General features: G+C 48.2%; 4 protein-coding genes across 4 annotated transcripts; 3 read left to right on the top strand and 1 right to left on the bottom strand.

Moving 5' to 3' along the window:
- The first annotated feature begins 258 nt into the window (after positions 1-258).
- LOC125960100 (D-3-phosphoglycerate dehydrogenase) lies at positions 259-3,001 on the top strand. Its single transcript, XM_049693294.1, has 6 exons — positions 259-579; positions 686-736; positions 1,445-1,599; positions 1,685-2,037; positions 2,109-2,327; positions 2,425-3,001. The coding sequence occupies exons 1-6, from the start codon at positions 496-498 to the stop codon at positions 2,559-2,561; spliced, it is 999 nt and encodes a 332-aa protein (XP_049549251.1). The 5' UTR covers positions 259-495; the 3' UTR covers positions 2,562-3,001.
- A 5,329-nt stretch (positions 3,002-8,330) lies between these two features.
- Positions 8,331-13,581, top strand: LOC125960032 (guanylate cyclase 32E). Its single transcript, XM_049693165.1, has 16 exons — positions 8,331-8,438; positions 8,524-8,706; positions 9,260-9,377; positions 9,460-9,612; positions 9,733-9,826; positions 9,931-9,937; positions 10,012-10,164; positions 10,273-10,610; positions 10,689-10,802; positions 11,144-11,217; positions 11,292-11,700; positions 11,764-11,933; positions 11,996-12,173; positions 12,243-12,383; positions 12,446-13,098; positions 13,170-13,581. Exons 1-16 carry the CDS (start codon positions 8,331-8,333, stop codon positions 13,556-13,558), a joined length of 3,282 nt encoding a protein of 1,093 aa, XP_049549122.1. The 3' UTR covers positions 13,559-13,581.
- Positions 13,582-13,916: 335 nt separating this feature from the next.
- LOC125960051 (gamma-tubulin complex component 4 homolog) lies at positions 13,917-16,303 on the top strand. The gene is made up of 4 exons (XM_049693206.1): positions 13,917-14,063; positions 14,137-14,588; positions 14,654-16,048; positions 16,127-16,303. Exons 1-4 carry the CDS (start codon positions 13,998-14,000, stop codon positions 16,257-16,259), a joined length of 2,046 nt encoding a protein of 681 aa, XP_049549163.1. The 5' UTR covers positions 13,917-13,997; the 3' UTR covers positions 16,260-16,303.
- Positions 16,300-17,584, bottom strand: LOC125960092 (protein arginine N-methyltransferase 6). The gene is made up of 3 exons (XM_049693278.1): positions 17,482-17,584; positions 16,540-17,426; positions 16,300-16,474 (listed from the first exon to the last, which is right to left on the bottom strand). The coding sequence occupies exons 1-3, from the start codon at positions 17,569-17,571 to the stop codon at positions 16,351-16,353; spliced, it is 1,101 nt and encodes a 366-aa protein (XP_049549235.1). The 5' UTR covers positions 17,572-17,584; the 3' UTR covers positions 16,300-16,350.
- Between the last annotated feature and the right edge of the window lie 15 nt (positions 17,585-17,599).

Here is a 17,599-nt window from a genome sequence, read left to right as displayed (position 1 = left end):
GTACCGTTGTCGCCGCCATGTGATCGCGTCTACCACCACAAATGCGTCGTATGACGGGCGTCAGTGGCCCAGGGACAATTTGCCTTCGTTACGAAGGCCATCACGGTTCTCGGCTCGGTATCTGGAGCCCTTTTGCCCCCTTTCTTTCATTCTCCTCTCCCGCGATCGGGTAACTGGTGGTAAACAAGTCTGGAATAGTGGCCCCGGCCCATCCGCACCAGAATGAGCAAACAGGTTTGCATTAGTGGTTGTGGTGGTCGTGCCCCAAAGGAGTAGCTAGCGGGTCTTCTAGGTCGGTAATGGAGATTGCAGTTCTTGTTGCTGCCGCCGCCACCACCGCCACCGCTACCCCGCCGATTCATCGATCGATGATCTCCCGATCGGTTGAGGCAGACGCGGGGACCTTAGTTCCTTGCAGTACTCCTACCGGTGCGGTTGTGTTCGCTCGATCCATTTGTGCTGTGCTCTGTAGTCCGTTGTAGTTCAGGAGTGAAAATGCCGATCGATATTAAGCGTGTGCTCGTGTGCGATGCAGTAGATAATGCGTGTGTAAAGCTACTGCAAGATCATCAGATCCAGGTGCGTAAATTCGAAAAAAAAGACTTCTGGCTTCGCAGACTCATCGGTTATAATGTTACATTTCTCACTAACTTTACTGGTTGGTTTACGATTTCGTTGGCAACAGGTCGATTACAAGCTGAAACTCACGAAAGATGAGCTGGTGAAAGAGGTGAAGGTAAGTAAACCGAGCTGTTTTGGCGCCGGTCCCCGGTGCATTGCGAAACGAGTTTATGTAGGACTGGGACTGGAAATTAGAGCTTACTCGGTCCCTGATGTGCGTCATAAAATAATGAATACTGTGGTCGCAGTTAACGTTATCAGCTATGGAAGAAGGATACAATAACATCTCTTCGCGTGTGTTGAATTAAAAACAAAACGCCGAAAAAGGTATAGCCAGACATGGGGAAAGATTCGAGATAAGAAGATCCTCGAACCCGGATCCTTCGATGACGAAGAAACGTATCCCATAATGCGCTGTGATGCTTGATTCAATTAAACGCGCTCGGGGTAGCAGCAGAGTTCGCTTACGAGAAACGATTGCCACAGGCACTGTCGCTGACGCTTGCAGTCGGTCTCGGTTGCCCTGTGGTTCCGCTGAATGGTCAGCACGGACGCACGGAGACCGCGATTAGTGTACGTAGTAAACAAGCCGAAGGCCATCGACACCAACGAAATGGTGTCGTCTCGCATTCCCTCAATGGACGTGACGGTGACGGATTTCATGAATTCTCTATCTCATCCCCACAACCTCTTCCACCCGTTCATCCAAGAGATAATCAATCTAGTTCGAATCTAGTTCGGCCATCTATTTGCCGGAAAACGGGAATCCGAAATGCAATCAAACAGTGTCCGGGTGTCGTACTAATCGATACTTCTTTTCCAGAATTATGATGCTCTCATCGTACGGTCCGATACGAAGATTACTGCCGAAATCCTGGATGCTGGTGCGGGTCGAGTGAAGGCCGTCGGACGGGCCGGAGCTGGTGTGGACAACATCAACATCGAAGCGGCCACCAAGAACAATGTGCTGGTACTCAAGTAAGGCACCATGATGATGGCAACAGGCGCGCGTCATGGGCTCCCCTGTAACTATGTTTTGGTCTCTCCCGCTCTTCCCAATCAGCACCCCGGGCGGTAATTCCATATCCGCTTGTGAGCTCACGTGCTTCCTGATCGGTGCACTGGCTCGGCCCATCTGTCCGGCTGCTACCAGCATGAAGGAGGGCCGCTGGGACCGAAAGCTCTACTCCGGTACGGAGCTGTACGGTAAAACGTTGGCCATTCTAGGGCTGGGACGTATAGGGCGTGAGGTTGGCATCCGGATGAATGCGTTCGGGATGCGGGTGATCGGGTACGATCCGATTACGACGCACGCCGAGGCGAAGGCGGCCGGCATCGAGAAGCTCGAACTGGAACAGATCTGGCCCCAGGCAGACTACATTACCGTGCACACGCCGCTCATACCGGCCACCAAAAGTAAGTGTGCGACCGATGACGACACATATGCGCTCCGGATTGGTGCTCACAATTCCGCATCCTTTTTGTAGATCTGATCTCAACGGAAACGCTCGCTAAATGCCCGAAAGGCGTGCGCGTGATTAACGTGGCCCGCGGTGGCATTATCGATGAGGCGGCCCTGCTGGCATCGCTCGAAAGTGGCCACTGTGGTGGGGCGGCAGTAGATGTCTACCCGGAGGAACCACCGAAATCGGAAACCACCAAGAAGCTCATCAATCACCCGAAGGTGGTCGCTACACCGCACCTCGGTAAGACTTGTTGGCTATTGGCCATTCGAGAGGAACGCAAAACCGATGGCGTCACTCCGTTTAACGGTTCTCTCTTGTAATCCTTTGCCATGGGCAGGTGCCAGTACATCCGAGGCGCAGGTGCGCGTCGCCGTCGAGGTTGCCGAACAATTCATCGCGCTGACGGGCAAATCGACCGTCTACACGCAGTACGCCGGTGTGGTTAATCGGGAGGTTTTGAAGAATGTCTTTTAAATCGAATTCAACTCCATCACAGCCCGGCAGGCACCGCCAGGATGCCTTTAGCTGCAGGCAGCCACCTATTTTTAGGAAACAATTTTCGCTCCTTTAAGGACTATATATTAGTACACCATCATACTGGGGGCATTCCAGTGGCACCGCAACACGCCATAATGTTTTCCACAAAGGAGGGAAATCAATCATCACACGACATGACACCGGCGCGGCGACAAAGAAACGATCGTGATGACGTCACGATAGGATGGTGACTAATGAAATGCTACCGCGCGCCAGTCGGTGTCACCAGAGAGTAATCGGATACCACACACATTTGTCAAATAAAGGGAAAAGCAAATAGGAACCATCCCAAAACGGGATAATTGGGAAGGAATGCAAATAAAGTGGTTTCAATTCGCCTAGAAAGATGATATAAGTCAATAGCTTTTGACCTTCGGTTGGACTATATTGCTTCGGTGTTCCGGTTACGATGAGCTACAGGAATGGAGGACCAACAGGTAGATGGTGGTTTATTTTAAATTAGATCACTATAATGCTCTTAAAGAAAAACGGACATAACATCGAGTAGCGTGACCTAGATTGCAGGATTAATGAGTGAGTGGGAACGGTCCCGCCTTGGCCGCTTTCCCAGACGCATCCCTGACCTCCCAGACGTAAACAGGATCGCTGACTGATAGCAGCGTGGCGTATCCATAGTAACACCCGCTGTTGCTGTGTACTAAACATCTTGACCAGTCTAGACCACGAGATGTGCTTGCAGGAAGAAATACAAAGTTTTTTCCATGCTCCATTTAGCTTGACCAGGACAAGTTAAGAGGATTCTCCGTAGAGTTGTTTTTTCATCTATTTTTTGTTAAACTCTTGAAAGCAAAGAAACCGGCTCTGAGCCTGCTCTTTTGCAAGGGTGGTGCGATGCATCGAATAATGCTGCAGAGGTTTCGTTGCCACTGAAAACATTTTCACAGGATGCAAAGGTCCGACCTAATCAGCACAATCCAGCACACCATGACCAGTTGGTTGTGGTTTTTTTTCCACTTTATCGAATCTTTTCCGGTTCTTTCTCATTCTTTTTCGTGATAACTCTTATCACATTTTATTAAAGACATTTTTTGTTATGTCTCCATGTTTCAGAAATCGTGCATTACTGGTTGAAAATGTTAATTTCGAAAAAGATTCCAGAAGTTTGTAAAACCTCCAGTACATCTTTCGCTTATTCTAACTCAACATGGTGTCATGTTAATTAACCATACGCCTGTGTACGTTAGATACACTGCGAGAACGCTACTTCACGCTCCAATGATACACTAAACCAACGTGAAGCCATTCATAAAATCTCACTTTCTATCCTTTCGTTTCTGACTTCGGGCCTAACACGTGCTCATGCTGGATGAGTACAGGGGACGAGCTACGCGCTTTGCTGCTCTCGGAGAGCGTATACTACGAAAGCACCGATTCAGAAAAGGACATGCGGTCCGATGTCGCCCGACCGAAGGATCTCGAGTTGCTCGTTCGTTTTCGTTCTTACGAGTGTCCTGCGTGTATATAAAGCAACAAGTGCCGAGGCCGGCAGCCGGCAGTTTGATCGCGACCGGGATCGCTCTAGGATACCTTGCCATCGTACCATCTTGTCGAAAGGACATTATCCGCCTAACGCACCGTTCAGTGGTGCCTAGTGAAAGTGAAACCTTATCGTGTTGATAGAGTCTTAAATATCCAATAAGTTTTAATTGCAGCCAAGTGGTTCAAACCGCGCAGAACAGCAAGTGGGCAGCCGAGGGAAGGGTGTTTGTTGAAGAAAACCGTAAGAGCTGATGGTGATACCCGGCGGGGGGTTCTTGGGCCCCGTGGGATGGTTCGACCAATTGATGTCAATTAAAATGGAATCGGAGGCGACTGTGGGTGCAGTGGTGCTGCGATGGTGTAGTAAACGTTGATACATATGTGTGACACGGCATGGGGGAGCAGACCCCGGAAGTGAGGATCAGACGATGGATGATGTCCGACTTTTATGCGTCACGGAGCCCGCGTGTAATGCGATTTTTCACGAGTGGATTAATTAGAGGGAAAACTGCACACCCAGCGCGAAGCGTGAGCAATACCCTCGTAATGATGATGAGTGCATTGTGCTGTTAATACCGGTTCAGTTGATACTTTCTTTGGTGGTGATGTTTGTAGCGAATTGAAGTTCATTACGGGATATGGAATTTTATTTGCAAAAAGCGAAACCGCGTAAATGATGCTATTCAAAGGGCCGTAGCAAATGGAGCAAAATGCAAAATGTAGAGTATGGCAGCCTCACAAGCGTTCTACGTTTTGTTTGAATGATTTCGTGCATCTTTAAAAGCAACAAAATAATCTCGCGATGTTTAAGCATCTTGATCCGTTTGGCTTATGTTGTTAATCTGGATAATCTTCTGCGGTTTTTTCTTGCGGCCTACCTTCCAACGAATACCATATTTCCAAGAACCAACCGCAACTTTAAAGTTGTATCAACTTACAGCCAGCTACCCGGAGCATCCCATTTTCTATGCGTATTTCTTTGTTTAAGGACGAAACTTTCGTGGAACCCGATTTTCATCCCTTTTTTGCGAATAAATGGTTCATTTTTTCACTGTCAACCATTTTATGGTTATCACGGCAAGATAAAATAAATATTCTAAGGACCGTAGAGCGCATAGAATTCGTGGATCTAGCCATTCTTTATCTTGACGTAAATTTTGATATTTAAAGTGGCATACCCTCGTGCTCAATGTTAATGCGCAAAAACTAAAAAACAGTAATTTAGCCAATTTGTATATTTTTGGACGATGAAGCACACCGCATAGTAGATCCACAACCTAAACACCATAGCGCTACGACTAATTCAATGAACTGTTTCTACGAAATCAGCTGCTTGGCTGGAGTTTAATCGTCCGGCTCTAATTTCTCACTCCGGGTGGCTGGCTAATGGGCCTTTCCATAAATTGCTTGAACCACACGATGGAGCCCTACAGACGCACAGTCTTGGCACGGGATACTTCCGCGCCGGCGGATAGTATCACCATGACGAAACGGAACAGGCAATTTGCAACACGTGTGTTTGAGGAGATTATTGCAAGGGCAAGATTTCGGCACTATGCAAGGTGCTATATGCTGAACCAGTTTGGCAACAAATTAATTATTATCGAAAATGAAGATTCATCGATAGTACGAACCATTCGCGGTAGCAACAGTCCAAAAATAAGACCAAAACCCCAACGATAAGGCAAACAGTTACAGTGGAAACGAAACGGTTCAGTGAAGCGCAATATGAACTCGTGACCACACTCTGTGTCGCTTGGAAAGGAAGCATCTTCCGGTTAGAAGGAAAAGTTTTCAGTGGAGCATTTTGATTACCGATGTGTATCGCTGTGCGGTATGTGAACTTTAAGTGTGCCCCATTGTTGCGTTTAAACATATTTGACGAAAAAATTTGTCTTGTGTTTTGGTTGTTTGCACCTTTATACATCGAACCACACTCCATTGTGAAAACTTTCAATTTAAAGTGATCCTTACATTAACGTTTCCTCGAACGGTTGTTCCGCAAATGTAGATACCGAAAGTTGTGCTGACAGCAATAATTTGCCGCCCACAAGGATGAGGAAGGGTTTTTCGTCGAATCATTTCCATCGGTTTCGTGTGTGCGAATGTGCGTATCATTGCTTAGTTGGGCATTAAATTGTTCCAGAAAAAGGAATTCAAACCCGGCTATATAGCTTAGCGTCTGTCACATCGCTTCAACGCAAAGGGAGTGCATTTGTCTCCGCATTGCCGGACGACGAAACCATTATGACCCGACCGGCAACACGTACGCCATTCCCAAGAAGCTGTTGATAGCGGTTTTGGGACGAATGAGCGACCAGACACATGACTAACTGTTTGTAACTGTAACAAACATTCCCCGGGTACGCCGTTCGTAGCCCCATAAAATGGGAATTTGGTCTTCGTCTTCAACACTCCAGTGGAACTGAAAGGATAGCCTGGGCACCGCTGGGGATAGAAGACAGCGTACCGGGGAGCTTTACCACGGAAAAGGGGTCCACCGGCAAGCAGTTCCATTCATAATAATAATCATAATTTTTACCGCTTCGTCTTATGAGTAACGTCCTCGGATCTTAGGATAAAGTGTGCCAGGAATGCTTCATTTTACGTTGTTTATCCGCATATTTCGATTCGCTTTTGTGTCCTCTTTCTGCAGTGAAAGTTGAAAAATGCACAGGATCGCGATTTGGGAATTTGGGACACCTTTGACCCCTTTTTGCTATTAGCTGTACTATATTTGCTACTTTTATAATTATTGATCGCCTTTTGAGTATACGCTAAAGATAAGCACCAATGTTATCAGCTACTACTGACGCGACATACTTCTCCGGATTCATTATAAGTCTAAAGTTCCTCTCGAGCGCTTGAAACTTGGTTGCACCGATGCTCAGAAAGTACTATCTGAAACAATCAGTTTGCTCACGAGCTACAATGTACAGTTTAGCCAATGATACTAATTGCAAACATATTTATTTTCTATTCATTTCTGGTTACGTGTCACCGATCCTTTCGCTAAAGTTATAGTTTCATTTGAACAGTGTTTGGTTAATCCCACGACACGCGTTCGATTTCTGAACACAAAGTGCACTTCTTCCTGTTCCATCCTATCGGAGAACACAACACAGCCAACATGCACCAAACAACAGCATCAACTGGTGGCACAACAAGGACGACTGTCACAACGGTAACACTAGTTATGCTTGGGATGCTAATGGCCGGTCCGCCAGTAGGCCGCTGCACACTGGCTTCCGCCGTCGCCCGCATGTCCTGCGACTGTCCACGAGCATTGCCACTCGAAAGACGCTCCGTCCTGTGGCGAAACCTCACGGGCAAACCTGTAAAGCGAAATCATATCGGGGACGAGGTAAAAGTGGGATTCCTAGCCGGCTACGTGCACTCGAAGGTGAGTCGCTTCCACATTCGAATTGAAACTTGATTGCGATTCCATGCAGACAGTCCTACAAACACCAGACAGCCATACGGTGGTAGCGTGCCCTGATGTCATGTAATGTAAGCTCCAGGGAGTATAAAACAGGCTGACCGGCTGGCCAGTGTGTAGCCGCTCCCTATACTCTGTTGCTGAGCTTCAGGGTGGCGCTAATTGTGATTTATGGTTTGTTTTGTACTAGACTACGCGGTCAGGCAACAGGTTTTCATAATGTTGGCTCAAATATCGAGCGGGACAAACTTCTTTTTTTATTTGATGTTTGTCGTAAAAACCCTCATAAACCGATAAAAACCCTCATAAACCGCAAACAATATTATACAGAAATGTTAATCGCTGGAAAACAAATTCAGCTTTCAACTGGACTGTTTTTTGTTATCAAACACTGGCGGATTCTCTAGCTCAAGGCGATACGGATTACCATCAGCTGGTGCGATCAGTGCGATTAGACAATGCTGATTGATATGTTGATTAAACTCGCTAAGAAGAAATATGTGTTTAAATATGTATCACCATCATCATCCCATTTCCTCATTTCGGTTAGGTCGTACTCGGGGCACTACTATTGGCCGCTGAAAAGATAAACAATGACACTACACTCCTGCCGGGGAAGCGATTACTTCTGCATGCTGTGGACATCGGGGCTCAGAAGTCACCGAAGGCATTCCCAATCCAGTATGTATCGATACAAGTGCTTGCGTGTCCTGGACGATACGTAAATACATGCTTCTACCTGTCCTCTGCAAATCACCGACAGAAAGATGACCGAAATGCGTGACGAGGGTATCGTGGCATTCATTGGTCCCGATGAAACCTGCACCGCCGAAGCACTGGTAGCTTCGGCCTGGGATGTGCCCATGATCTCGTATGTAAGTTTGTCCCCAGCATGCTGGCCCTAGCGGCCCCCAGACACTGTCAATGCCTAATGTCGATTCGGATGTCCTGATTTAACAGAAATGCGCCGACATAGCCGTGTCGGATAAGACGGTGTACAGGAGTTTCGCTAGGACTCTTCCACCAGCCACCAAGGTATCGAAGAGTGTTGCCGCCCTGCTGTTGGCCAACAATTGGCATTGCTTTACTATCGTTGCCGGCCGGCATCCAGCGTGGAGCATGGAAATTGCTCAAGCTATCAAGGTGAGTTCCAGGGGTGGGCGACGGATCAGCTCCCCAACTATCCACCGGTTGCTGCCAGATAACAGCAAAATCTCATATTTTGATAACTTCGTGTGTAGTTGATGGAATCATTTGACTATGGGACACACATGCGAAGGAATGGCAATGTCAGCACCAGTCGCCAGATGTCCTTCACGATTTTTTATTTGTTTTGTTCCGAATTTTTGCCTCTTTCTTCATCCGAAGGGACATAGATTAATACGATCTGGGACTTGGAGGTGTGCTTTAGGAAGGAAATTGAATGTTATTATGTTATTATTGTAGAACAATATTTCCCAGCTGTTTTGGCTACCATTCGATTGCAAAGTTGTCCACATATCTGGCCTTATGACATGGTGTGATTGAATGGATTGAATTGCATTGTATAAAGATAGTGCATGCTCGGAAGTGTTTGAGACAAACTAACAAAATAATTCTGGATGTCACAATATACCACGAATTAGTTTATGAAATTTGTTATTCCAATTTATGCTCTCTGCTTTTTCTTTTATGTTTGCACTTGGAAATGGCACAGCTTCAGGCGGAATCCAACAATCTCACGCTGAATCACTTCCGTATCTACTCCGACTACATTCCCTCGAAGATCTACAAACTTCAGCAAATTGTGGACGAAACATATGCGAGTACTCGCGGTAAGCGAACGCTTGGAATGTGTGATTGATGTTTACTACTTACAGCATTCTAACATTTGCTTCCTCTATCATGTCCTGCCAGTGTACGTATTTGTCGGTGATCACATCGAGATGGTGGATTTTGTGAGATGTCTTCAGAATCGCAAGCTGCTCAGCTCCGGGGACTACATTGTGATTTCGATCGACGACGAGATCTACGATCCAAACATGAAGCGCAACATTTATCAAGGTACTTGGCCACGGTTCCCGGGGTCGGATTTTTGACGAATACGATGATAATCACTGCAATGCCCGTTAGAATATTCTGATTTCTATCAAAAATACATCGGTACGGCCCGCGATAAGCATCATCACAACCGAAAGCGGTACAATTACAAGGATAAGGAGCGGCTACAGGAAGCTTTCCAGTCTGTTCTCCGCATTTCACCACTCTTCCCGATGAACCCGGAGTACCGCGAGCTGTGCCAGAAGTTCAAAATGTTCTCCAGCAAGGAGCCATTCCGGGTACCGCTACCATCCAGTAGAAGCATTCTAGATGCAATTCAGGTGAGAGGCTAAGGGCATTATATTGATGGCCGGTAAGTTCGTTAACTTTTTTAAACCTTTCCCCCTAACCTCGCACACACCCACACAGGTTCCTATCTATGGCTCCTACCTGTACGATGCCCTCATGATCTATGCCCGGGCGGCCACCGACGTGTTGCGTGAGGGTGGTGACATCTCCAATGGAACATTGATTATGCGCCATATATTTAACCGCTCATACCACTCGATCCAGGGTTTCGATGTAAGTTTGTCACGACCGAGCTCATCCGTCGTCCCGTACCGGTGTTCCGCTGTAACCGAGAGATTGTCTTTCATTTCCCCACATGCCCTCCCTCTCCCCGGGGGTCAGGTTTACATCGATGCGAACGGTGATGCCGAGGGAAACTTTTCCGTTATCGCGCTGCAGAAAGACGACAAGGTGAATAATTCGCTGCAGATGTCGATGCAACCGGTGGCGCTGTTCACGTACGGTGCCAATGCTACCACCAGCACGACGACATTGCCTGAGTTTCGCTATTTGAACGCGAACCGGCCGATAATGTGGCTTAAGGGACGGCCACCGATGGCAGAGCCGGTCTGTGGATTCTACAACGAAAAGTGTCGCCCAAAATCGAAGGACTGGCGGTACATCAGCGGTGCCTTCATCGTCCTACTGTTTATGGCCATCTCGAGCGTCATTCTGTTCAAGTAGCGTATCAAACGCTTTCGCAGCACCGGTAACACTGTACTACAGATCGGTTTTCTCTACTTTCCCGTTCTTGCCAGACACTATCGCTACGAGCAGACGTTGGCGTGTTTGCTGTGGAAGGTGGACATGAAGGACGTTATTCTAATCACCTCACCCGATGCGCTGTACAACAATGAGCTGCGGAAGAATCTGGTAAGGCAATCGGTGTACCGGTTCTGTAGTGTGTTTGAACGTTGTGCTGGATGGTGATGCACGAATGGGTAACGGAACGCACCGGGATTCAATCCATCATCATCCTCCTACGCGCCGACAGGTCGCTAAAATGAATCTCTACTATTGGCACGGTCTCACCGTCGATTGGGCCGTATATTGACGCAAGCATTATTGGAGAACATGCAGGCCGGTGGATAAGACAAGGATGGATTTCTTTCTTTGTCTATATAGTCTCAATGAGCTGAAAGAAATATGTATTGAAAGTCTTCGACAAATCTTTTTGAGATCAAATACTGATTAGGCGCTCCCCTCCAAATTGCTTTCAGGTTTGTCAACAGAGCATCATGGTTAATAATCCATCGGATTCCAATAAACGTGCCTACACAACGATCGGTAAGTCACCAAAATGGAGCTAAGGTCCGAAATCGTTTAAACGATTCAAATGTATCCCTTTTCCCGGACTCTAGGACTCTTCCGTGGTAACATTGCTGCCATCAAATATCTGCACAAACGTTCAGTCGACATCACGCGGAATATTCGCAAAGAGTTGAAGCAGATGCGCGAAATCCGGCACGAAAACCTGACGACGTTCATCGGTGCCTCGGTCGATCACGGTACGGTGGCCATCCTGACGTCGTACTGTGCACGCGGTAGCCTAGTAGACGTACTATCGAACGAGGATCTGAAGCTTGATCATATGTTCGTCTCGTCGCTGGTCAGTGACATCGTAAAGGGATTAATCTATCTGCACGACAGTGACGTCGGTTCACACGGGAATCTCCGTTCGAGCAAAATCCTGATCGATTCCCGCTGGGTAGCCCAGATTGCTGACTTTGGTCTGCACGAATTCAAATCGGGCCAAGAGGAACCAAACAAGTATGTATCCGTCGGATTGGCGAAGAAAAGCACAAGAATTTATGTCCGCGCTCCATGTTGCAGGTTCGAGAAGGAGCTACGCCGAAGCCTTTGGAAGGCACCGGAGATACTTCGTGATCCAAACAGTGCACCACGGGGTACCCAGAAGGCGGACGTGTACTCCTTTGGCATCATACTGTACGAAATCGTAGGCAGAAAGGGACCGTGGGGAGAAATCAGCATGAGCTGGCAAGGTACGCGTGATTGCAGCCATTCTGGTGCAATAGATAGCGAGGATTGACGATTGTTTTTACAGATATCGTAACACGTGTAATGACACCGGAGGAATATGGTATATTCAGACCATCACTGCGAGGAATTGACGCTCCCGAGTATGTCATGCAACTGCTGCAAGCCTGTTGGGAGGAGGATCCCGAGGATCGGCCCGATATTCGATTGGTGCGAGTGAAGCTGAAACCGATGCAAGCAGGACTGTATGTATAGCGGGTGCCCGATGGCACACAAGCATTTCTAAGATCCCTCCGTTCGTGTTCGGTTTTCAGGAAACCCAATATTTTCGATAACATGCTGGCTATCATGGAGAAGTATGCCTACAATCTGGAGGGCATTGTCCAGGAGCGCACCAACCAGCTGACGGAGGAGAAGAAGAAAACCGAATCGCTATTGCTGAGGATGTTACCCAAGTATGCTCGAGGTGTTTCGTGGTCCGGTTGATCGTACTTACTTGTCTCTGGCCACATTTCAGGAGCGTCGCCGAGTCCTTGAAGCGCGGAGAACGTGTAGAAGCAGAGTGTTTTGATTGTGTCACGATTTTCTTCAGCGACCTCGTTGGCTTCACGGAATTGTGCGCTCAAAGCACACCGTTCGAGGTGGTGGAAATGCTAAACGATCTATACACGTGCTGCGATTTTATCATCTCCAGCTATGACGTGTACAAGGTGGAAACGATTGGCGACGCGTACATGGTGGTGTCGGGACTTCCGTTGCGCAACGGAGACCGACATGCGGGAGAGATAGCTTCGATGGCGCTTCATCTGCTGAATTCGATCTCGAATCTCGAGATACGCCATCGGCCGGGTGAGTTCATTCAGATGCGTATCGGTATCCATTCGGGCCAGTGCGTGGCCGGTGTGGTAGGATTAAAGATGCCTCGGTACTGTCTGTTCGGGGACACCGTTAATACAGCATCACGCATGGAAAGTAGCGGCGAAGCGCTGAAGATTCACATCTCATCGATAACGTACGGATTGCTGAAAAAGCTGGGCGGTTACAAGTGCGAGGAACGGGGCCTTATCAAGGTGAAGGGCAAAGGGGAGATGCGCACCTACTGGCTAACCGGAGAGGACGACCAGAAACGGATGGATCGATTCGGTTCGAGTGACATGGTGACTAGTCTTAGTAAGTCTTTCGAATGCAGTTGATCATTAGTGTGGTCATCATTCCATGGTTTCTCACGTGTGTCATTGCAGCCATTCCCGATCTTCTGTGTACTCCAGATCAATCCCAGACTAACATCAGTCGACCGTCATTACGGCGCATGATGACGGATGCCGAGAATTACGTGGCTCATCAGCACAGCACGAGCGACCAACAGATACCATCGGTCAGCCTGCTCAATCAGCATGGTTCGCATTTGGGTTGCTACATTTGCCACAAGCGGAAGCTGCACCTTGGTCATCCACCGTTGGTCGATAGCTCACATCGGCTTTCCGTTATCAGTGGTAGCTACGCTATGGATGAGGCCATCTGCACCTGCCGTCAGCGGAACTGTGTTTTGGATTACTACAACGACAACCTGATGACCGTGCGAACAATCCGTGAACCACGTTCCGCACCACAGATCACGTTCATGCAGTGAAGGAACGAAACAACAGCAGGCGTGGCGGCTCCGAAACAAGGTTTCTTAAGTAGGCGAACATAGCTCGAGATAAATGCGATAGGGAAGGGAAAATGTGTGTAACTTCTGGTCCGGCGTTTGCAGAAACGTAAACGGTCGATTCCGGTTTTATCGCTAGAAAAGGACGTAATTTGATAAAATGTTTACACTATCGTCTATGGATAAACTAACCAAAATAAATGTTTTATACATGTTTAGCCAACGGAAATCTCTGAGGGGAGGGGAAAGAATCCGTTACCAAAAATTCAAAAATTCAAATTCATTTGAAGTTACTATAATTTAGTCAGTTTTTATGGCAAACTGTGGATTATAGCAGAGTTTGTTTACTTTTTGTGGCTCACCGGTTTTCCGGAAAAACGAACGAAAAACCAAGGAAAATCTGCGGAAAACCCTGCTGGCGATGATCCACGATATCCTGTTCACACTATTCTCCTCCAATGCGGAACTACCGATCGAGAACTTCACGGTAAGTGCAAATTACGCGAGCATCATGAACCAGGTGCGCTTTTTTCATCGTGCGGTTTGCCGTTTGTTTTAAGATTCCGGAGGTTGCTTCCACCTTTCTGCATCCGGGCGAAGTGAAGATCCTAGAGGAGTTGATACGCATCGCAAACCAGTACAAGGACATCAAACGATTCGTGCAACAGTATGGCACGGTAACGGCTGGATTGCTGAAACCGAAGCAGCAGAAACCGACGGAGGAACCGCTTCTGCAGGGCCTCTATTTGCAAGCGTTTGTAGATGGACTGGAGTTGGTGGTGAAACCGTACCGTGATCTGGTCGTTGAGTTGGAAGCGAAATATCTCAGTCGTCCCCACCTATCGCTGATGTTCATCTTCCACCAAGTGAGCCAGTATCGGCCGCTGTTCGACTTTCTGCTGCAACTGATAAGTGGCGTCGTCACACAGCGTATCCATGGCTGTGCCTTGCTTCCCTACCTACAGCAGTACTGTCTGCATGGCAACGATGCAAACTACCAAGCGGTCAAAACGTACGTCCGGTTCTTCGTTCTACTACCCCAGCATTCCTAACCAGACGCTTGCTTTCTTCTTGCAGAATACAGAAATCGATCTATGCGATTTTCCTCAAGCAGCTGTACGGTTGGTTGTTGCATGGTAAATTCGTCGATCAGTACGGCGAGTTCTTCATCCAACAGATGGAAAGCCTGCCGAAAGCATCCATCACGACCCACAGCGGTGGAATAGGAACGCAGCGAGCAGCTTCCGTAAACACATGCTCCGACAGTGCTAGCATTAATTCAGAACTGTGGCGCTACGAGATCCGACATGAAATGCTGCCCTACTACTTTCCTGCTAGCTGGGCCGAAAAGGTCCTGTTTGTTGGACAAACCGTGCTGATGTTTAACTTCGATCCGCGTCAGCACAACGCTGAACGGCGTTCGGGAGAGAGGAAGCAAAGCAACAAGGGTGCCGCACGGCTGGTCGCAACCAAAGACAGTCTATGGGGAACCCAGGAACACGAGTTGTTCCGCAAGTTTCACCAGTTGCAGTGTGATGAGAATCTCAGCGTGACCAAGTTCGAACATCTGGTGGATGAAATCAAGGAGAAGGTCACGCAGCACATGTCGGTGATCGTGATCGAGGAAGCGGCTCTTGTTCGGCAACTGCGTCTCATGAAGGATTTCTTTCTACTCGGCCGCGGGGAACTGTTTTTCACGTTTCTTGAGCAAACGCAATCTCTAAAGCTGCTCATTGGTCGCGATATCACTGACGGAACGACACGCGATCTGAACCGAGCGCTGCAACTGGCTGCCAACAGCCTCAACGTTGGTGAAGAACTTGAGCAATTTTCGTTTGAACTGCCAGGGAACGATGAATTGCGGAGCAAGTGCTACGATAGCAAGAGCGCCATCGGGCATATCGTGTTAAAGTATAAAGTGCAGTGGCCATTGCATCTGCTGTTTTCACCGAAGGTGCTGGATCGGTACAATGAAATGTTCCGTTTTCTGTTGCGCATTAAAAAACTACAGCACGACCTGGTGCATGTCTGGTCGTACCAGCGTGAGAAGCGCATCCGGCACAATCAGGACGTGGTGCAGTTGCGCAACAAGTTAATGTTTCTCGTCAACAACCTACAGTACTATCTGCAGGTAGATGTCCTCGAGAGCCAGTTTGCGGTGCTCATGGCGACGGTCACGAATCCATCGAAACCGGCTGATTTCGAGCGGATCCAGCGGGCACACACGATCTACCAGGCTAATGTGCTTAGTTTGTGCTTTCTCCTGAATAACTCAACGGCCGGGACGGACCCTTCGGCGGCACTAGGAATGACTACGATGGACGCAGGCATAATACAGATCCAGGAGAATCCAGTGCTAACCATCCTCGACAGTATTCTTTCGATCGTTGATCGGTTCTGCTCGTTCTGTGTCGATTGCGAAGATCCGATGACAAAGATACAGCGCCAGGAATTCACTCGTTACGAGCAAGGGTATGCAGGGGCAATAGAATGGCGCGAAGGTCTTGTACTGGCAATAGTTTTCTAAATTGCATGTCTTCTTCTTCGCAGGTTCATGAGCCACGTCGATTCGCTGCTGAAACTACTGATCGGTCTAAAGGCTGGCCCAAGCAGTGCTCCCTTGTCGCAGCTACTATTGCGTTTAGACTTTAACCATTGGTTCAGTATGCAGGTCAACGAGTGACCGCGAATGAACTGTTTCTATTCGATGAGATATTGGAGTTAAATTAATGTTGCAGGAAGCCGTTTTATCATGTTAGCGTTTTGTTTATTGGTCAAACGTCGACCTGCATCTTTTCCAAATGGGCCTTCATGAGAATGCATTTGGTCATCTGGCACTCGCAGGGTAAGCTGTGTTCCTCCTTTTCTGCATCCAGCAGTGTCAGCTGGAGATCGTATCTACCGGAAGGAAAATGTATGCGATGTAATCTTCAACCAATAAATTCTGTTACACTCATACCTACCTTCGGTTTGTGTCCTTGTTCCTCGTCATTTTAAGCTCAAAGGCAATCGGATCTCGCTGTTCCAGATCCTCACATGCTCCTTCCGGTAGTGGAATCACCGTTTGCTTCCAGTGTGTTTCCGGTGCAACCGGGTTCGTTGAGAGCACGATATCGTTTGGTATGCGTCCCCCCTGCTCACCGACCGGGAAGGTACAATCGAACCATATGCAGAATCCCTGCAATTTACCGGTACGCTGGCCCACTAGCACTTCCTTCGCCTCGAACGCGTCCAGCTCCTCGGTCGTCACTTCTTTCAGATCCAGCCAGGTAACGACGTGACCTTCGTGTAGCAGATGCTCCGGCGCAACGGTAAGTACCTCGGGCTTATCCGAGCCTTGGTGCCGTAGCGCACGACCAAAGCATTGCATACTGACACCAGAAACGCTGTTCCAGCGATCAAACCGTGACGGTACACTGCACGGCGCTAGGTAGATGGTGGCCGTATCGGGAAACATCAGCCCGTTCGGTTTAAGGAAGCGATCGCGTGCCACTAGCACCGAGTCCAGCATGCCCTCATGTAGCAGAAAGAATCCCATCCACTCGGAGACGATGATATCGACCCGTTCCTCTTCGTTCGGTAACCGGAAGTCCTCTACCCGGCACTCGCTCACATCGATCACGTCCTGGAAGTTGTTCTCTTTGATCACCTCCCGTGCTAATCGAGCCAAGTTGGAAGCCTCAACGGCGTACACTTTACGTGCACCGGCCTGTGCACAGAAGATGGAAAGTATGCCCGTACCGGCGCCCACATCGAGAACCGTTTTCCCGGCAAACAGATCGCGGTTTCCAACGATTGCGTTGTGATAAGCATTTTGCCGGGGTCCATCGGTGAGCATCAGCTCGTGCACCTACAAGGAAAACATGTTAATTCGATTTCCCCGAAATCATTTAATTAAATCCTACCTTTAAATCTTCATAACTATCGAAATAAGCGCCAGGATTTGTAATTTGCTCGGATTCCATATTTTCAACACGTTTTCGCAGTTCGTTCATAAATTCGGGTAGATTTCGTGTAGTCTAC

Source organism: Anopheles darlingi, chromosome 2 (genome assembly GCF_943734745.1).
Source record: "Anopheles darlingi chromosome 2, idAnoDarlMG_H_01, whole genome shotgun sequence".
Lineage (NCBI taxonomy): Eukaryota > Metazoa > Arthropoda > Insecta > Diptera > Culicidae > Anopheles > Anopheles darlingi.
Note: the sequence above shows the minus strand (reverse complement) of the source record. Positions and strands in the feature narration are given on the sequence as shown.

Excerpts from the sequence above, each read along its gene's own strand:
- LOC125960092 (XM_049693278.1), bottom strand. The coding sequence starts at position 17,571 with ATGAACGAACTGCGAAAACGTGTTGAAAATATGGAATCCGAGCAAATT. Across the intron at positions 17,427-17,481 it reads ATAGTTATGAAGATTTAAAG|GTGCACGAGCTGATGCTCAC; the intron begins GTAGGATTTAAT and ends TTTTCCTTGTAG. Across the intron at positions 16,475-16,539 it reads AACAAGGACACAAACCGAAG|ATACGATCTCCAGCTGACAC; the intron begins GTAGGTATGAGT and ends TCCTTCCGGTAG.
- LOC125960100 (XM_049693294.1), top strand. The coding sequence starts at position 496 with ATGCCGATCGATATTAAGCGTGTGCTCGTGTGCGATGCAGTAGATAAT. Across the intron at positions 580-685 it reads TGCAAGATCATCAGATCCAG|GTCGATTACAAGCTGAAACT; the intron begins GTGCGTAAATTC and ends CGTTGGCAACAG. Across the intron at positions 2,328-2,424 it reads GGTCGCTACACCGCACCTCG|GTGCCAGTACATCCGAGGCG; the intron begins GTAAGACTTGTT and ends TGCCATGGGCAG.
- LOC125960032 (XM_049693165.1), top strand. The coding sequence starts at position 8,331 with ATGACCGAAATGCGTGACGAGGGTATCGTGGCATTCATTGGTCCCGAT. Across the intron at positions 8,439-8,523 it reads ATGTGCCCATGATCTCGTAT|AAATGCGCCGACATAGCCGT; the intron begins GTAAGTTTGTCC and ends CTGATTTAACAG. Across the intron at positions 9,378-9,459 it reads AACATATGCGAGTACTCGCG|TGTACGTATTTGTCGGTGAT; the intron begins GTAAGCGAACGC and ends ATGTCCTGCCAG.
- LOC125960051 (XM_049693206.1), top strand. The coding sequence starts at position 13,998 with ATGATCCACGATATCCTGTTCACACTATTCTCCTCCAATGCGGAACTA. Across the intron at positions 14,064-14,136 it reads TACCGATCGAGAACTTCACG|ATTCCGGAGGTTGCTTCCAC; the intron begins GTAAGTGCAAAT and ends GTTTGTTTTAAG. Across the intron at positions 14,589-14,653 it reads AACTACCAAGCGGTCAAAAC|AATACAGAAATCGATCTATG; the intron begins GTACGTCCGGTT and ends TTCTTCTTGCAG.